The 13,551-nt window shown below is 44.9% G+C and overlaps 1 protein-coding gene across 4 annotated transcripts in view; it reads left to right on the forward strand.

The window, feature by feature from the left end:
* Positions 1-13,551, forward strand: part of PPT1 (palmitoyl-protein thioesterase 1) — a 71,035-nt gene that overhangs the window by 45,382 nt on the left and 12,102 nt on the right. For all 4 annotated transcript variants that reach the window (XM_035699044.2, XM_025419820.3, XM_049094345.1 and 1 more), the window contains exons 2-5: positions 4,210-4,319; positions 4,728-4,855; positions 5,382-5,452; positions 7,731-7,833. In XM_035699044.2, the coding sequence (XP_035554937.1) occupies positions 4,236-4,319; positions 4,728-4,855; positions 5,382-5,452; positions 7,731-7,833 (386 nt within the window). In that variant the 5' untranslated portion in view covers positions 4,210-4,235. The remainder of the gene's footprint in view (positions 1-4,209; positions 4,320-4,727; positions 4,856-5,381; positions 5,453-7,730; positions 7,834-13,551) is intronic.

The raw sequence follows: 13,551 nt of genomic DNA on the forward strand, positions 1-13,551 counted from the left end.
CGTCTTTATTGAGCACCTACGAGATGGTACGACAACCAACAGAGCAAATTTTTTGCTCTTTCGGAACTTACTCCCCCCGGGGGGTGGAGGCCGGGGTGGGGGAGACAGACTATTAAAAAATGGCGGGTCTCTGGTTTTTTTTTTTTAAGACTTTATTTATTTATTCTTGAAAGACACAGAGGGAGAAGGCAGGCTCCATGCAGGGAGCCCGATGTGGGACTCGATCCTGGGACTCCAAGGATCACGCCCTGGGCCGAAGGCGGTGCTCAACCGCTGAGCCACCCAGGGATCCCCAAAATGACAGGTCTTAAAGTAAAATGGTGATAAGTGCAATGGAGAAAAATAAAGCAGGGAGGGGGCTACATATGGGAGGTGGGGGCTTGCAGTTTTATAAGCAAGGTCAGGAAAGGATTCATTGAGAAAGTGACATCTGTGCGGAGATGTGAAGTGGGTGAGGGAAGATGCCATGTGGATAGTTGGTAGAAGGAACAGTAAATGCAAAGGCCGGGAGGTGGAAATATGTCTGATATGTTGAAGAAACAACATTTAGGTCCGTGGGGCTGGAACTGAATGAGCAAGGAGAAAAAAATAGGGGTTTAGGTTAGGGGGGTGCCAACGTTGGGCCTGCCAACGGAGTTGGCTACAAAGAGATGGCTGGGTAGTCCTTGAGGCGTTTTGAGCACATGAGTGACCTGATATAACTTACATTTTTTTTTTTTTATAACTTACATTTTAAAAGCACCAGTCTGGTTGCTATATTTTTTTTTTAAAGATTTTATTTATTTATTCATGATAGACACAGAGAGAAAGAGAGGCAGAGGGAGAAGCAGGCTCCATGCCGGGAGCCCGATGCGGGACTAGATCCGGGGACTCCAGGATCATGCCCTGGACCAAAGGCAGGCCCAAACCACTGAGCCACCCAGGGAATCCCCGTCTGGTTGCTATATTAAGAATGGGGGATCCCTGGGTGGCGCAGTGGTTTAGCGCCTGCCTTTGGCCCAGGGCGCGATCCTGGAGACCCGGGATCGAATCCCACGTCAGGCTCCCTGTGCATGGAGCCTGCTTCTCCCTCTACCCGTGTCTCTGCCTCTCTCTCTCTCTCTCTCTCTCTCTCTGTGACTATCATAAATAAATGAAAAAAAAATGTTTAAAAAAAAAAAAAAAGAATGGATTGGGGAAACCTGGGTGGCTCAGTTCCTTAAGCATCTGACTCTTGATATCAGCTCTGGTCTTCATCTCAGGGTAGTGAGATCAAGCCCCGCGTTGGGCTCCAAGCCCAGTGTGGAGCCTACTTAAAAAAAAAAAAAAAAAAAAGACTACAGTGGGTTACAGACATTTGCAGGGAGACAAGTTAGGAAGCTATTCTAGCAATTTAAACAAGAGATGGTGGTGACATGAAATAGTATAGTAAAAGAGGAGATGCTGAGAAGTGGTCAAAGTGTGAGTATCTTCTGAAGGCAGAACGAACGGAATTTGTTAATGCATTAGATTCAGGATGAGAGAGAGAGAAAGGAGCCAAGGATGATTCCCATGGGTTTAGGGCTGGACAAGTAGAAGGTTGAAGTTGTCATTATACCCAAATGGGGAAGTCTGCAGGGTCAGCAAATTTGGGGTGGGGAGATCAAGAGCCTGCTTTGGGACTTTCTAGATGTGAGATGCCTGTTAAGACATCCAGGAGACATTGGAGGGGCGTTTGGAGTTCAGAGTCCAGGACAGATACACAGGTTGGAGATTTAGGTTGGGGGCCTTCAACATATGGCTGACGTTTAAAGCCCCAAGACTGGGCAGGATCATGGGCTTGAGTGTACACAGGAGGGAAGAGATCTGAAGATTGAGCCCTCCAACATGTGGAGGTTGAGGAGATGAGGTGGAGCTAGCTGAGGAGACAGTGATGGTGGAGGGACATCTGGAGAGTGTAACGTCCAGGAAGGCCAGTCCATACAGAGGGAGTAATCAGTTATATAGAGTTTTATCAGTGGGTCAGCTGAGAACGGGTCATTGGGTTTAGCAATGTGAAGACCACTAATGACCCTAATAAAGGCAGTTTGCGGAGCATGAAGAGGATGACAGTTTTGTTAAAGAACACCGTTCAAAGAGAAATTAGAAAAAAAAAAAAAGAGAGAGAGAGAGAGAGAAATTTGAGTCCACAAATCTAGACAGAGCTCTGTGCTGGGCCCTGGGGCTATTGCAGCAGAGTTAAGTCACTACCGGAGAAATAAGAAGATGCTCTAAGCCTTAGCTTTTCTTTCAAAAATGAATTCTTCAGGTTCCCCTTAGGTTCGAAATGTGATGATTAAGCTCAGAATGGGAAATGACCTCAGCCTATTTCTCTTTGCTTCCCATTTTTAAGTTTGGTTCCATGGAACAGGAAGCAGGGCTGGGAGTGGGATGAGGCAAGGAGGCCCCCATGGTGCAAAATTTAAGACGGCATTCTGTCTCCAGTTTGTAGAAGTTTAGGGTCAGCGCTTGCACGGACCTCAATTTTGGTGTCCCAGGTGCTTCACTTGCCTTTCTCTGGTCCTAGCCTTGAGTCTGACCCTTTTTTTTTTTTTTTTTTTGAGTCTGACTCTTAAGTGCTTTTGAGTCTGTTAACCCCAAGTGTTCCAGATGATAAGGGAGCATAATGTGCACCTCTGCTTATTTTTCAATTGTGAATCTGGTGTCCCAATTATATTGTGTGGGCTTTTGAAGTTTGTTATTACTTGATAAACATGAGCCAAGCAAAAAATGTTCTTTTTTTAAATTGGGGTGGAACTCAACATATGATTGGTTAACCATATTAAAATATATAATTAGTGGGATTTAGTGTATTCACAGTGTTGTACAACCACCAATTCTCTCCAATTTCAGAACTTTTTCATTACCCCAGGAAACACCTGGGATACTCCTTAAGTAATTACTCTATTCCGCACTCCCAATACCCTGTAGAAATGTCCAATCTGCTTTCTGCCTCTATAGGTTTGCCTATTCTGGATGAAGGTAATCATACATTATGTGATTTTTTTTGTGTGTTTGGCATATTTCACTTACAATAATGTTTCTTAAGTTCATCCATATTGTAGCACCTGAGTGTTTCATTCTTTTTTTATGGCTGAATAATATTCCACTATGTATATACCACAGTTTATCCACTTACTCCTTGATGGACATTTGGGTCATTTCCACCCTTTAGCTCTTATGAATAATGCTGCCATAAACATTAATGTACAAGTTTCTGTTGGGCATGTTTTAATTTATGTGGGGTAGGTATCTAGAGGTGAAATTGCTGTGTCATATGGTAATTGTTAGGTTTACCTTTTTTTGAAGAACCACCAAACTTGTCACAGTGGTTGGTTGCATCATATTACATTCCCACCAGCAATGTACAAGGGTTCCTGTTTCTCTACATCCCTATTAATACATGTTACTTTCCATTTTTTAATTAAAAAAATTTTTTTTATTAAAGCCATCCTAGTAAGTATGAAATAGTCTCTCATTTAAGTTTTGATTTTCATTATCTTAATGACCAGTGATGTTGGGCATGTTTTCATGTGCTTGTTGGCCATCTGTATATCTTTTCTGGAGAGAGGTCTGTTGAAATTCTTTTTCCATTTTTTAATTAGATTAACTTCTTGTCGAGTTGTAAGAGTTCTTTGTATATCCTTGGTATAAATATGGGTTTACCCATATTGGATATGTATTTTGCAAATATTTTTTCCCATTATGTATGTTTCATGTTCTTAATAATGCCCTTTGGAACATAGAACTTTCACTTTATTTTTAAAGATTTTTTTTTAAAGATTTTATTCATTTATTCATGATAGACATAGAGGGAGAAAGAGGCAGAGACACAGGCAGAGAGAGAAGCAGGCTCCATGCAGGAAGCCTGATGTGGGACCTGATCCCGGGACTCCAGGATCACGCCCTAGGCCAAAGGCAGGCGCCAAGCCGCTGAGCCACCCAGGGATCCCCTATTTTTAAAGATTTTATTTATTTATTCATGAGAGACACAGGGGGAGAGAGAGGCAGAAACATAGGCAGAGGGAGAAGCAGGCTCTCTGTGTGGAGTCTGGTGCGGGACTTGATTGATCCCAGGGCTCCGGGATCACGACCTGAGCCAAAGGCAGATACTCAACCATTGAGCCACCCAGGTGCCCCTGAAGCATAGAACTTTAAAAAAATGTGTAATATTTTGGTTCACGAGTATCCACTGTTGTCTTTGTTGTCTAGGAGACAGCTGTTGTAATCCCTTAAGCATGGGAGCTATTAAAAAAATGGTTGAGGAGAAAATACCTGGAATTTACGTCTTATCTTTAGAGATTGGGAAGACCCTGATGGAGGTAAGGCCTTTCACAGTTTTGACCCTTTGAAGGTTTGCTGACTGATTTCATACAATGTACTATTTTTTTAAAAGATTTTATTTATTTATTTAAGAGAGAGACAGAGAGCGTGTGCATGCATAAATAGTGGGAGGGGCAGAGGGAGAAGGAGAAGCAGACTGCCCACTGAGCAGGGAGCCCAGCACCTGAGATCATGGCCTGAGCTGAAGGCAGACACTTAACCACCCACGCGCCCCATAGAATGTACTATTCAAATACTTTGCCTTGCATTTTTAGCAGCGGATCATACAATGATACTTTAGCTCTTGAGTAGTGGGAGCTACTGGGAATTCCAACCTAACCAGGTTTGGCCTCTTAGGGAAGATGCATGGTTTTCATCCCGTCCTTTCTCTGTGGCTTCTCTTTTAGGATGTGGAGAACAGCTTCTTCTTGAATGTCAATTCCCAAGTAACAACTGTGTGTCAGATTCTTGCTAAGGATCCTAAATTGCATCAAGGCTACAATGCTATGGGATTCTCTCAGGGAGGCCAATTTCTGTAAGTCCCTTTCTTGTTGTATCACTTACATGGAATTCATTTTTTTCTTTTATTCAGATAGATCCATTCCTCGAATTCTTTTGAGCTCTTCATCTATCTTGGAAGGAAAGCTATTCTAAAATGTCTCCATGTGAAAAGCTTTATGGAACTTAATTTCTTTTTTTTTTTTTTTTTTTAAGATTTTATTTATTCATGAGAGACAGAGAGAGAGAGAGAGAGAGAGGCAGAGACACAGGCAGAGGGAGAAGCAGGCTCCATGCAGGGAGCCCAATGTGGGACTCGATCCTGGATCTCCAGGATCAGGCCCTGGCTGAAGGCAGCGCTAAACCACTGAGCCACCTCGGCTGCCCAGAACTTAATTTATTTTCTATGAAAGAAGAAGGATTTGTGTTTGGCCATATTGGGGGAAATCCTGACATCCCATGGCTTTGGGGAATCACAGAGGATGAAGTAGCTTAATCTGGGAAGTTGGTTGTTGATGATACATTTTTATCTGACAGTCAGCTGATAATTTTTTTTCCCACAGGAGGGCAGTGGCTCAGAGATGCCCATCACCTCCCATGATCAATCTAATCTCGATTGGGGGACAACATCAAGGTAACTTTGGCCTCCTTGCCTCCTTTTTTTCTCTGTTCTAATCCACGTAACTTGATTTAAAAACATTCCAGTAGCTCTATTTGTACAAAAAGCCAGTGATCCTTGGAAAATCCTGTTTTCCCAGCTTATAACAAAGTAGCCAGAATTAAAGAAATAGGAAGAGACTCCGGATTCTAGAGTCTCTAGACTAGAAGACTATCTAGTTCTTGGCTGCTGCCAAGAACACAGGTGAAATCAGTAGGTTGCTGTCTGCTTCTCTCCAGCTTGATGTGGAGGTGAGGTGAAATGGTTGCAGCTTCTTGGCAGGTAGGGGTTGAGTCAGGGAAGGCCAACAGCCTTTCCTGTTCTCTTTCTTTTCTTTTTTCTTTTAATATTTTTATTTATTTATTTGAAAGAGAGAGAAAGAAAGCGTGCATGAGTGGGGGCGGGGCAGAGGGAGAAGGAGAGGCATAGTCCCCGCTCAGCAGGGAGCCCCACACAGGGCTTGATCCCAGGACTCTGGGATCATGACCTGAGCTGAAGGCAGATGCTTAACTGAGTGAGCCACCCAGGTGCCCTGCCTTTCCTGTTTTCTGACATTGGTGATGTCCTATTGAATCTATGCTCAGGCAAATGATAGCATGTAAGCTTTTTTGTTTGTAAAGTAAAAGTGGAAATTAAATCCTTTGAAAAATAGTAAGTCTTCTTTTTAGGCAGAATAATACACTTTTGGGGAAGGATGTGTCTTTGGGATAGAACTTTATCTCTGTTTTCATGGATATAGCTATCAGCTGGCATGGGGTAGGGGCAGAAGGGTTCTCCTGATAATCAAGAAATTGATCCACTCAGCTAACTGTTGCTGATGGGCAAGTAATTTAGTACCTTAGGTCCTTTTTATTTTATTTTTATTTTTTAAAAAAGATTTTATTTATTCATGAGAGACACACAGAGAGAGAGGCAGAGACATAGCAGAGGGAGAAGCAGGCTCCATGCAGGGAGCCCAATGCAGGACTCGATCCCCCGACCCAGGATCACAACCTGAGCTGAAGGCAGACGCTCAACCACTGAGCCACCCAGGTGTCCCCCTTAGGTCCCTTTTGCAGCTAAGGGAAAGTGATAGAAGCCCCTGCCCATCTTTTGGGAATTTTTCAGAGGATGAAGTGAGATAATAAGTAGAAAAATACTTTTTTAAAAACACAAGTATTATTCAAATGCAAGTTGATAAAAAGAACTTTATCATTCACTCATTCAATCAACAAATATTTACTGAAAATCTATAAATAAGACAGACAAGATCCCTGTCTTCAGGAAACTTCCATTCTAGTGAGGGGATTTAGGAAATAGACGATGAAGCAAGTTAATAAATACAGATAGTGGGAACTATGATCAAGAAAAAAATAGGGTATGAGGCACCTGGGGGGCTCAGTTGGCTAAGCATCCGACTCTTGATCTCAGCTCAAGATGAACTCAGGGTGGTGAGTTTAAGCCCTGCATTGGGCTCTACGCTGGGCCTGGAGCATATTTAAAGAAAAAAACAGGATAATACTTGAAGGACAGAATAGATATGGACTCTGGGGGTGCCTTAGTGGCTCAGTTGGTTGAACATCTGACTCTTGTTCTCTCTCAGGGTCTTGATCTTAGGGTTGTGAGTTCAAGTCCCCTGTTGGGCTCCACACTGGGAGTGGAGCCTACTTTAAAAAAAAAAGAAAAAGAAAGATGTGGGCTCTGGAGCCAAGCTACCTATGTTTATATCTTGTCTCTATACTTACTGTTGAATCTTGGACAAAGTATTTAACCTCTCTGTTTTGAAGTTTCTTATCTGCAATATGGAGCAAATACTGATTTCTACTCCACTTGGTGGCTGTGAGGATTAAATGAATTACTGGCAATATATGCTTTGAACTATGCCTGGTACCCCTGAAAATATTGCTGAGGATGATGAGGATAGGATGGAAGGTGTAACTGAGGGAGGGGAGGGAAGGGGGGTGGATACCACTTGAATTAGGGTTGTCAGATGTGACCTCCCTAGGCTAAGACCTGAGAGCTGAAATGAGTGCAACCACTGAAGCAGAGAGAAGCACATCTCCCAGGGAAGAGCTGGTGCCAAGGCCTTGGGCAGAAAAGAGTGTAGGAGCACTAGGAGGAAACCGGGCATGGTGTGGCTTCTCAGCCCATTATTTTCTTGAAGAATAAATGAATGAGACCAGAGGCAGCTGTTCCTCACAGTGCCTTGTACATAGTAGGTATTTGATACACAACTATTGAAGGGATGAATGGATTTTGTCTTCTGCTGCTCTAGGTGTTTATGGACTCCCTCGGTGCCCAGGGGAGAGCTCTCACATCTGTGACTTGATCAGAAAAACACTGAATGCTGGGGCTTACAACAAAGCTATTCAAGAACGGTACGTATGGTTGGCTGAAAAGGATGCAGAACTGTCACTGTGTGAAAATATGCTGACTTTCTCTCCAGCAGTGATTCCAGGCCACGGATACTCACATGAGAGGCTTTTTGTAAATACCTCTGTGCTGTCTAGAGAAGCCTAATTTTAAAAAGACAGGGAGGGTTTTTTTTTTTAAGATTTTATTTATCTATGAGAGAGAGAGAATGTGAGAGAGAGAGAGAGAGAGAGAGAGTGCATGAGCAGGGGGAGGGGCTGAGGGAGAAGGAGAAGCAGGCTCCCCGCTGATCTGAGAACCTGATGTGGGGCTCCGCTGTCCCAGGACCATGAGATTATGACCTGAGCCAAAGGCAGATGCGTAACTGACTAAGCCACCCAGGCGCCCCTAGAAGGTTTTGTTTTGGTTTTGAGGGTACTTTAAAAAAAATACAGAATATAATTACAACAGAATAAGTTTCCATCTTTAAAAAAAACAAACAAACAAAAGAGCCTTTAGAAAGTACCAAGCCTAAGGAATTACTGTGCATATTTGGAGGACAGATTCTTTGGGTTGTTACCAGTGAGAGGTTACCCTCCTACATCATTAGTCCCAACATTCAGATGTGTTCAGATATTTAAAAATATACAGAATCACAGGGCGCTTTGGTGGCTCAGTTGGTTAAAGCATCCGACTTTTGATTTTGGCTCAGGTCGTGAGATTGAGCCCCTCATTGGAATCTCTGGGTTTAAGATTCTCTCTCTCCCTTTGCTCCTCTTGACCTTCCTCTAAAAATATCCAAACACACACATGTACAGTATTACTTTTGGCGTGTGTTCTTTTCAGTTGTTTCCAAACTTAAATTCTACATCAGAACCTCTGGGAAATTCATTGGAAATGGATCCTGGTGCTCTATCCCTGGGCTCAGAGATTTGATTTGGATTCCATGGGTCTGGAGTAGATGATTACTGAGATTTGGGATCCACTAGTATGGCTACAGCAGCTAGCCTATGGGTTTTCCAAGCATATCGTTCCTGTCTAATAACAGTTCTTCATCACAGCACTTCCTTGAAGCCATCTTCCTAGGTTCAGTCTTGCCAGTGACTCATACATGGAAGCAACCTGCAGCTGGAACTTTCTTCCTTTCTTACCCATTGGCCATGCGCAGGGCCACAAAGCTGCCCACAAAGGAACCCCTTTGGAAGCCCCAGTAGAGCCACTTGATGGTCAGTGAAGGAAACTAAGAATTTTATTTTTTAAAGTAAGCTCTATACCTAGTGTGGGGTTTGAACTTAGGACCCCAAGATCAAAATTTGCATGCTCTACTGACTGAGACACCCAGGCGCCTCCATTTTTTTTTAATTCTTTACTCAGTATTCTTATCTTTCCAGATGCTTCAGAAAAATTCATCCTTTTCTTTCTTTGTGTTTCTTTTGTGAACCAAACACAGCCCCTGGCCCTCAGAATTATTAGTGACTATAAATGAGCAGTCGTGGGTGGGAGGGAGACGGTAACATCTAAGTACTGATTAAAAGTGGTAGGTTGACGTGTTTATCTTCACTTCCTCCTTAAACTGTAGCAATAACCTGGTAGCAAAATAATAAGAAGTGATAAACCCACAAGGGCCAAGAGAATAGTAGAGAGAGGAGACCATAAAAGACGTCAACATGTCTTTGAAAGATAGAAAGTGGATGAATAAATGATAACTTTCAGCAGAGCAGAAAAAGCTGAAACCTTTATGTCTGTAGAAGGATGCACTGACAAGAAGGAAGCAGATTCACTTTTTATAGCTCCAGAGAGGGCCAGGAATTAGATGCATAAGATCCTTTGGAAGGTAGAGATAAGTGCATGGAGCTAAAAACAGGACTTTTTGTTGGAAAAAAAAAAAAGAATCATTTCTATATAAGGAATGATCAAACTCCCAGTTCCCGTAAGTGCACATCCAAATGACTGTTCCTCACTGTGACAAGAGAAGCAAAATTTATTCTCCGGAGCAATTTAGCTAGAGAATTAGCAGACTGAGATACCAAGCACAGGATGGTGGTGAGACACCACTTTGAAACCCCGTTCCCTCCCACTCTGCTTTCCTCCCACTCAGCTCCCAGAATGAGAGCAATGAGGCCTAGTACCTGCTAGGCTGATATTTGGTGGACCCGTCTCTGGAAAACCTGACTGGCCCCAGAGAAAAGATCTACAGGTTGATGTTTCAGAGTCCTCCAAGAAATCAGGATTCCTGTGGACCACTGTGAGGTGACGCCCCCAGGAGGTAAGCTCTGTTGTCGCATGAGGAGCCTCCCGTCAGCTTTGTAGCACCTCGCTTCCATATGAACTATGGGCCAGGCATGCCCAGCCAGACGTCTGAGGGAAGCTTCTAGCATGAAAAACAGACTGAAACCAATAAAAAGTCAAAAGCCACTTGGAAGGAAAGGACGGCAATTCAAGGAGCCAAAGAAAACCTTAAAAAAAGAAAAAGCCTACATTTAAATTATCTTTAGAGATGAGCAATTGCATCTGTCACACCAGAAAAGAATGTGAATAAAACCAACAATCGGAGAGTAAGAGAGCTCCTGGCAATTAAAAATAAGATGACCAAAGTAAATAACAGGTGAGCGATATGGGAATATAAACTTGAGGAAATCTCCTACTAGAAATTAGAACAAAAACTCAAAGAAGTTTATAAAAGGGGAGAGAACTGATAAAATTAAAGGAACCCCTTTGGAAGCCCCAGATCTGCCGGAGAGGAGCTCCGAAAAGAGCCCGGAGGAGAAGGCTGGATTGGAGTTGGCTGAGAAGCCAACGCAAGGAAGTTTCTCAGAACGACAGGACAGGACGTGTTTCCAGATTGAAAGGGCTCATTGAGTGGTCAGGGCAGGGAATGAGAAAATCCTCACCCTGGGGCACACTCCTGGGAGCCTTCGGAACAGCACCCTAGAGAGTAGACCCCAGGGAGGCCGCCCACAGGTCTGTTCCTAACAGCCACGGAAGAAGGGAAAGTGATTTCCATCCTAGAGTTCTGCGCCAAACCTATAAGTAGCAGCCACACGTGAAGGCAAAATAAAGGCCTCTTCAGGTGCGTGCACACACACACACACACACACACACACACACAGAATGACCCTCTTTCTGGACGGGTGTGGGCTGTGGGCCCACCGTGTGGCCCGATGTGGCTTTGAACCTCGTCCTCACCCCTAGCATCCTCAGTTCCTACTAAGTAGGCAGGTTGGGCTGTCAGCCACTAGTGGTGCTGTGTTTAAAATATTTATTCAACTTGAGCTTCCTGTTTCCTTTGTTTATAAGCATTACAGGGGTTTTGTTTGCTATTTTTAGTTGCAGCTCTAAAGTATTTCATTCATAATTTTTTAAAAGATTTTATTTATTCATTCATGAGAGACGCACAGAGAGGCAGGCTCCCTGTGGGGAGCCCGACGTGGGACTCGATCCCGGGACCCCAGGATCAAGCCCTGAGCCCAAGGCAGGCACTTAACCACTGAGCCACCCAGGCACCCCTTCATTCATAATTTCATCATGTGTGTCAGATGCAGCGGAGAAGAAGACAGGCTCCCTGCGCTCCTGAAGGAACGTAGCAGTGGGAAAAGAGGAGTGCCAAGTAAACAGAGGCCCTGGGTCACCTCATGGTGCTAGACCGTGGTGGGAGTGAGCAGCACGCTGAGGAGAGGAGGAGGTGCCTCTTCTGGACAGAATGGCCTTCGGAGAAGTGGTCTTCACGCAGGGGTCTGAAGGATGAAGAGGTGGGAGGACTAAGGAGAGAGCCATCAGGCCAAGGGAACAGTAGGCCCCAAGGCCTGATCCTCAGACACGTTTGGCTTGTTCTAGGCTCTGATGACAGGTTGAGTGATAGATAGGAGTTGACGGGGCTCTACCAGCAAGGACGTGCAGGTCACATCGGTAGTTCGGGAGGTTTGAAGCCAGGGAATAATATGGCCTGATTTCTGTGTTTGGAAGGTCTCCACTGCCTTGTGGAGAGGGATTGGAAAGTGGGTCGAGGAAAAGCACAGGCTGCCGCAGTGTCTTGGTAAGAGGTGATGATGGCGTGGACACTGGGGCGGCCACAGTGAGGTGGAAGGAACTGGAAGGACCTGAGATACTTTTTTTTCCCTTTTTTAAAGATTTTATTTATTTGAGAGACAGAGATAGTGAGAACATGAGCAGGGAAGAGGGAGAGGGAGAGGCAGGCTCCCCGCAGAGCAGGGGGCCCGATGCGGGGCTCGATCCCAGGACCTCGGGATCATGACCTGAGCCGAAGGCAGATGCTTGGCACCCCGAGATACTTTTCAGAGCATCGTAGCTGAACGAGCCAGGATACAGCTCAGCATTTATACCACGGTTTCCCTGGGAAATGCTGTCTGAGTTCCCAGTGGCTCAATTACAGATTGATACTTTTCTAATTTCATGGAGTTCCTTTTTCTTTTTTGAAATTTCTTTGTATTTCTATGTATATCTCTTTTTAGCAGATGGCCAACATGAGACTTAAAGAAGCGGGTGGCCCCAGCAGAGGCGGGAAGTGGGTGGTGAGGGCAGAAAGGGACAGAAGGAGACCGCGTTCCAGCAGGATGGTCCTCGGCTGTCCTTTGTACCAGGGAGGGTTCTGGCTGCAGGACAATAACCAAAGCAAACCAAAGTAAAATTTTATTTTATTTTATTTTTCTAAAGATTTTATTTATTTATTCATGAGAGACACGGAGAGATATATATATAGAAAGAGAGGCAGAGACACAGGCAGAGGGAGAAGCAGGCTCCATGCAGGGAGCCCGACGTGGGACTCAATCCTGGGTCTCCAGGATCATGCCCTGGACTGAAGGCGGTGTTAAACTGCTCAGCCACCGGGGCTGTCCCCTGAGTAAAATTTTAAATAAATTCATAGTCTTTTGGTGCCCAAGGTTTCAGAGGGAATCAAGAAATGGGAGCCACCGAGAGCTGGGTCCATCTCTCCAGCTGGCTCTGCTGCTGCCTCTGTGTCTGTGCACACCAGCCTCTCCGGCCACCCACGTGGTAAAAGGTGGCCTTGCCCAGGTTCCAAATTTGTTTTTTTTGTTGTTGTTGTTCTGTTTTTAAAGATTTATTTATTTATTTTGAAGAGAAAGAGAGTGCACGCACCTGCAGGAGCAGAGGAGGGGCAGAGGGAGAGAGACTCCTCAAGCAGACTCCCTGCTGAGCATAGAGCCCACCTTGGGGTCCATCCCATAACCCCCGAGATCATGACCTGAACCGAAATCTAGAGTTTGACACTCAACCAACTGAGCCACCCAGGTACCCCCAGCTTCCAAGTTTTTCATGATCTCTGCTTAGGATATTATCTGGGGAGCGGGGTGCTGGAATCTCTAAGGCCCGATCCAGATTCCTGGGGGAGGGACCGTGTCCCAGCTCAGGTCAGATCTCCATCACTGGCTGCGGCCAGAAAAGTGAGACCACATGGTACAACTGTGCCTGCCCCTGTGACCAGAAGGGGGGCCCCGGAAGGGTGTGGTTTCCAGCCAGGGGAGAGTTAATTTTGATTTCAGCAGAGACCCCCGAAGTCTTCTGCCCTGTTCAGATCATTCAACCTTAACAAAGCAAGTTTGATCTAGTCCCTGGGAAGCCTGTGAGGAGGGTCTCCTCGAGCCCCCGCCCCTGGCTCGGTGGGGGCAGCAGTGAGGATGGTGAGTGGGACTGTTCTCTCTCGCTTCGTGGGTGTGAAATCCGCCCTCTGGTTCCGCTTTGAGCTGCTGGTGGCCCTTCCTGGGTTT

Source organism: Canis lupus, chromosome 15 (assembly GCF_003254725.2).
Source record: "Canis lupus dingo isolate Sandy chromosome 15, ASM325472v2, whole genome shotgun sequence".
Classification (NCBI taxonomy): domain Eukaryota; kingdom Metazoa; phylum Chordata; class Mammalia; order Carnivora; family Canidae; genus Canis; species Canis lupus.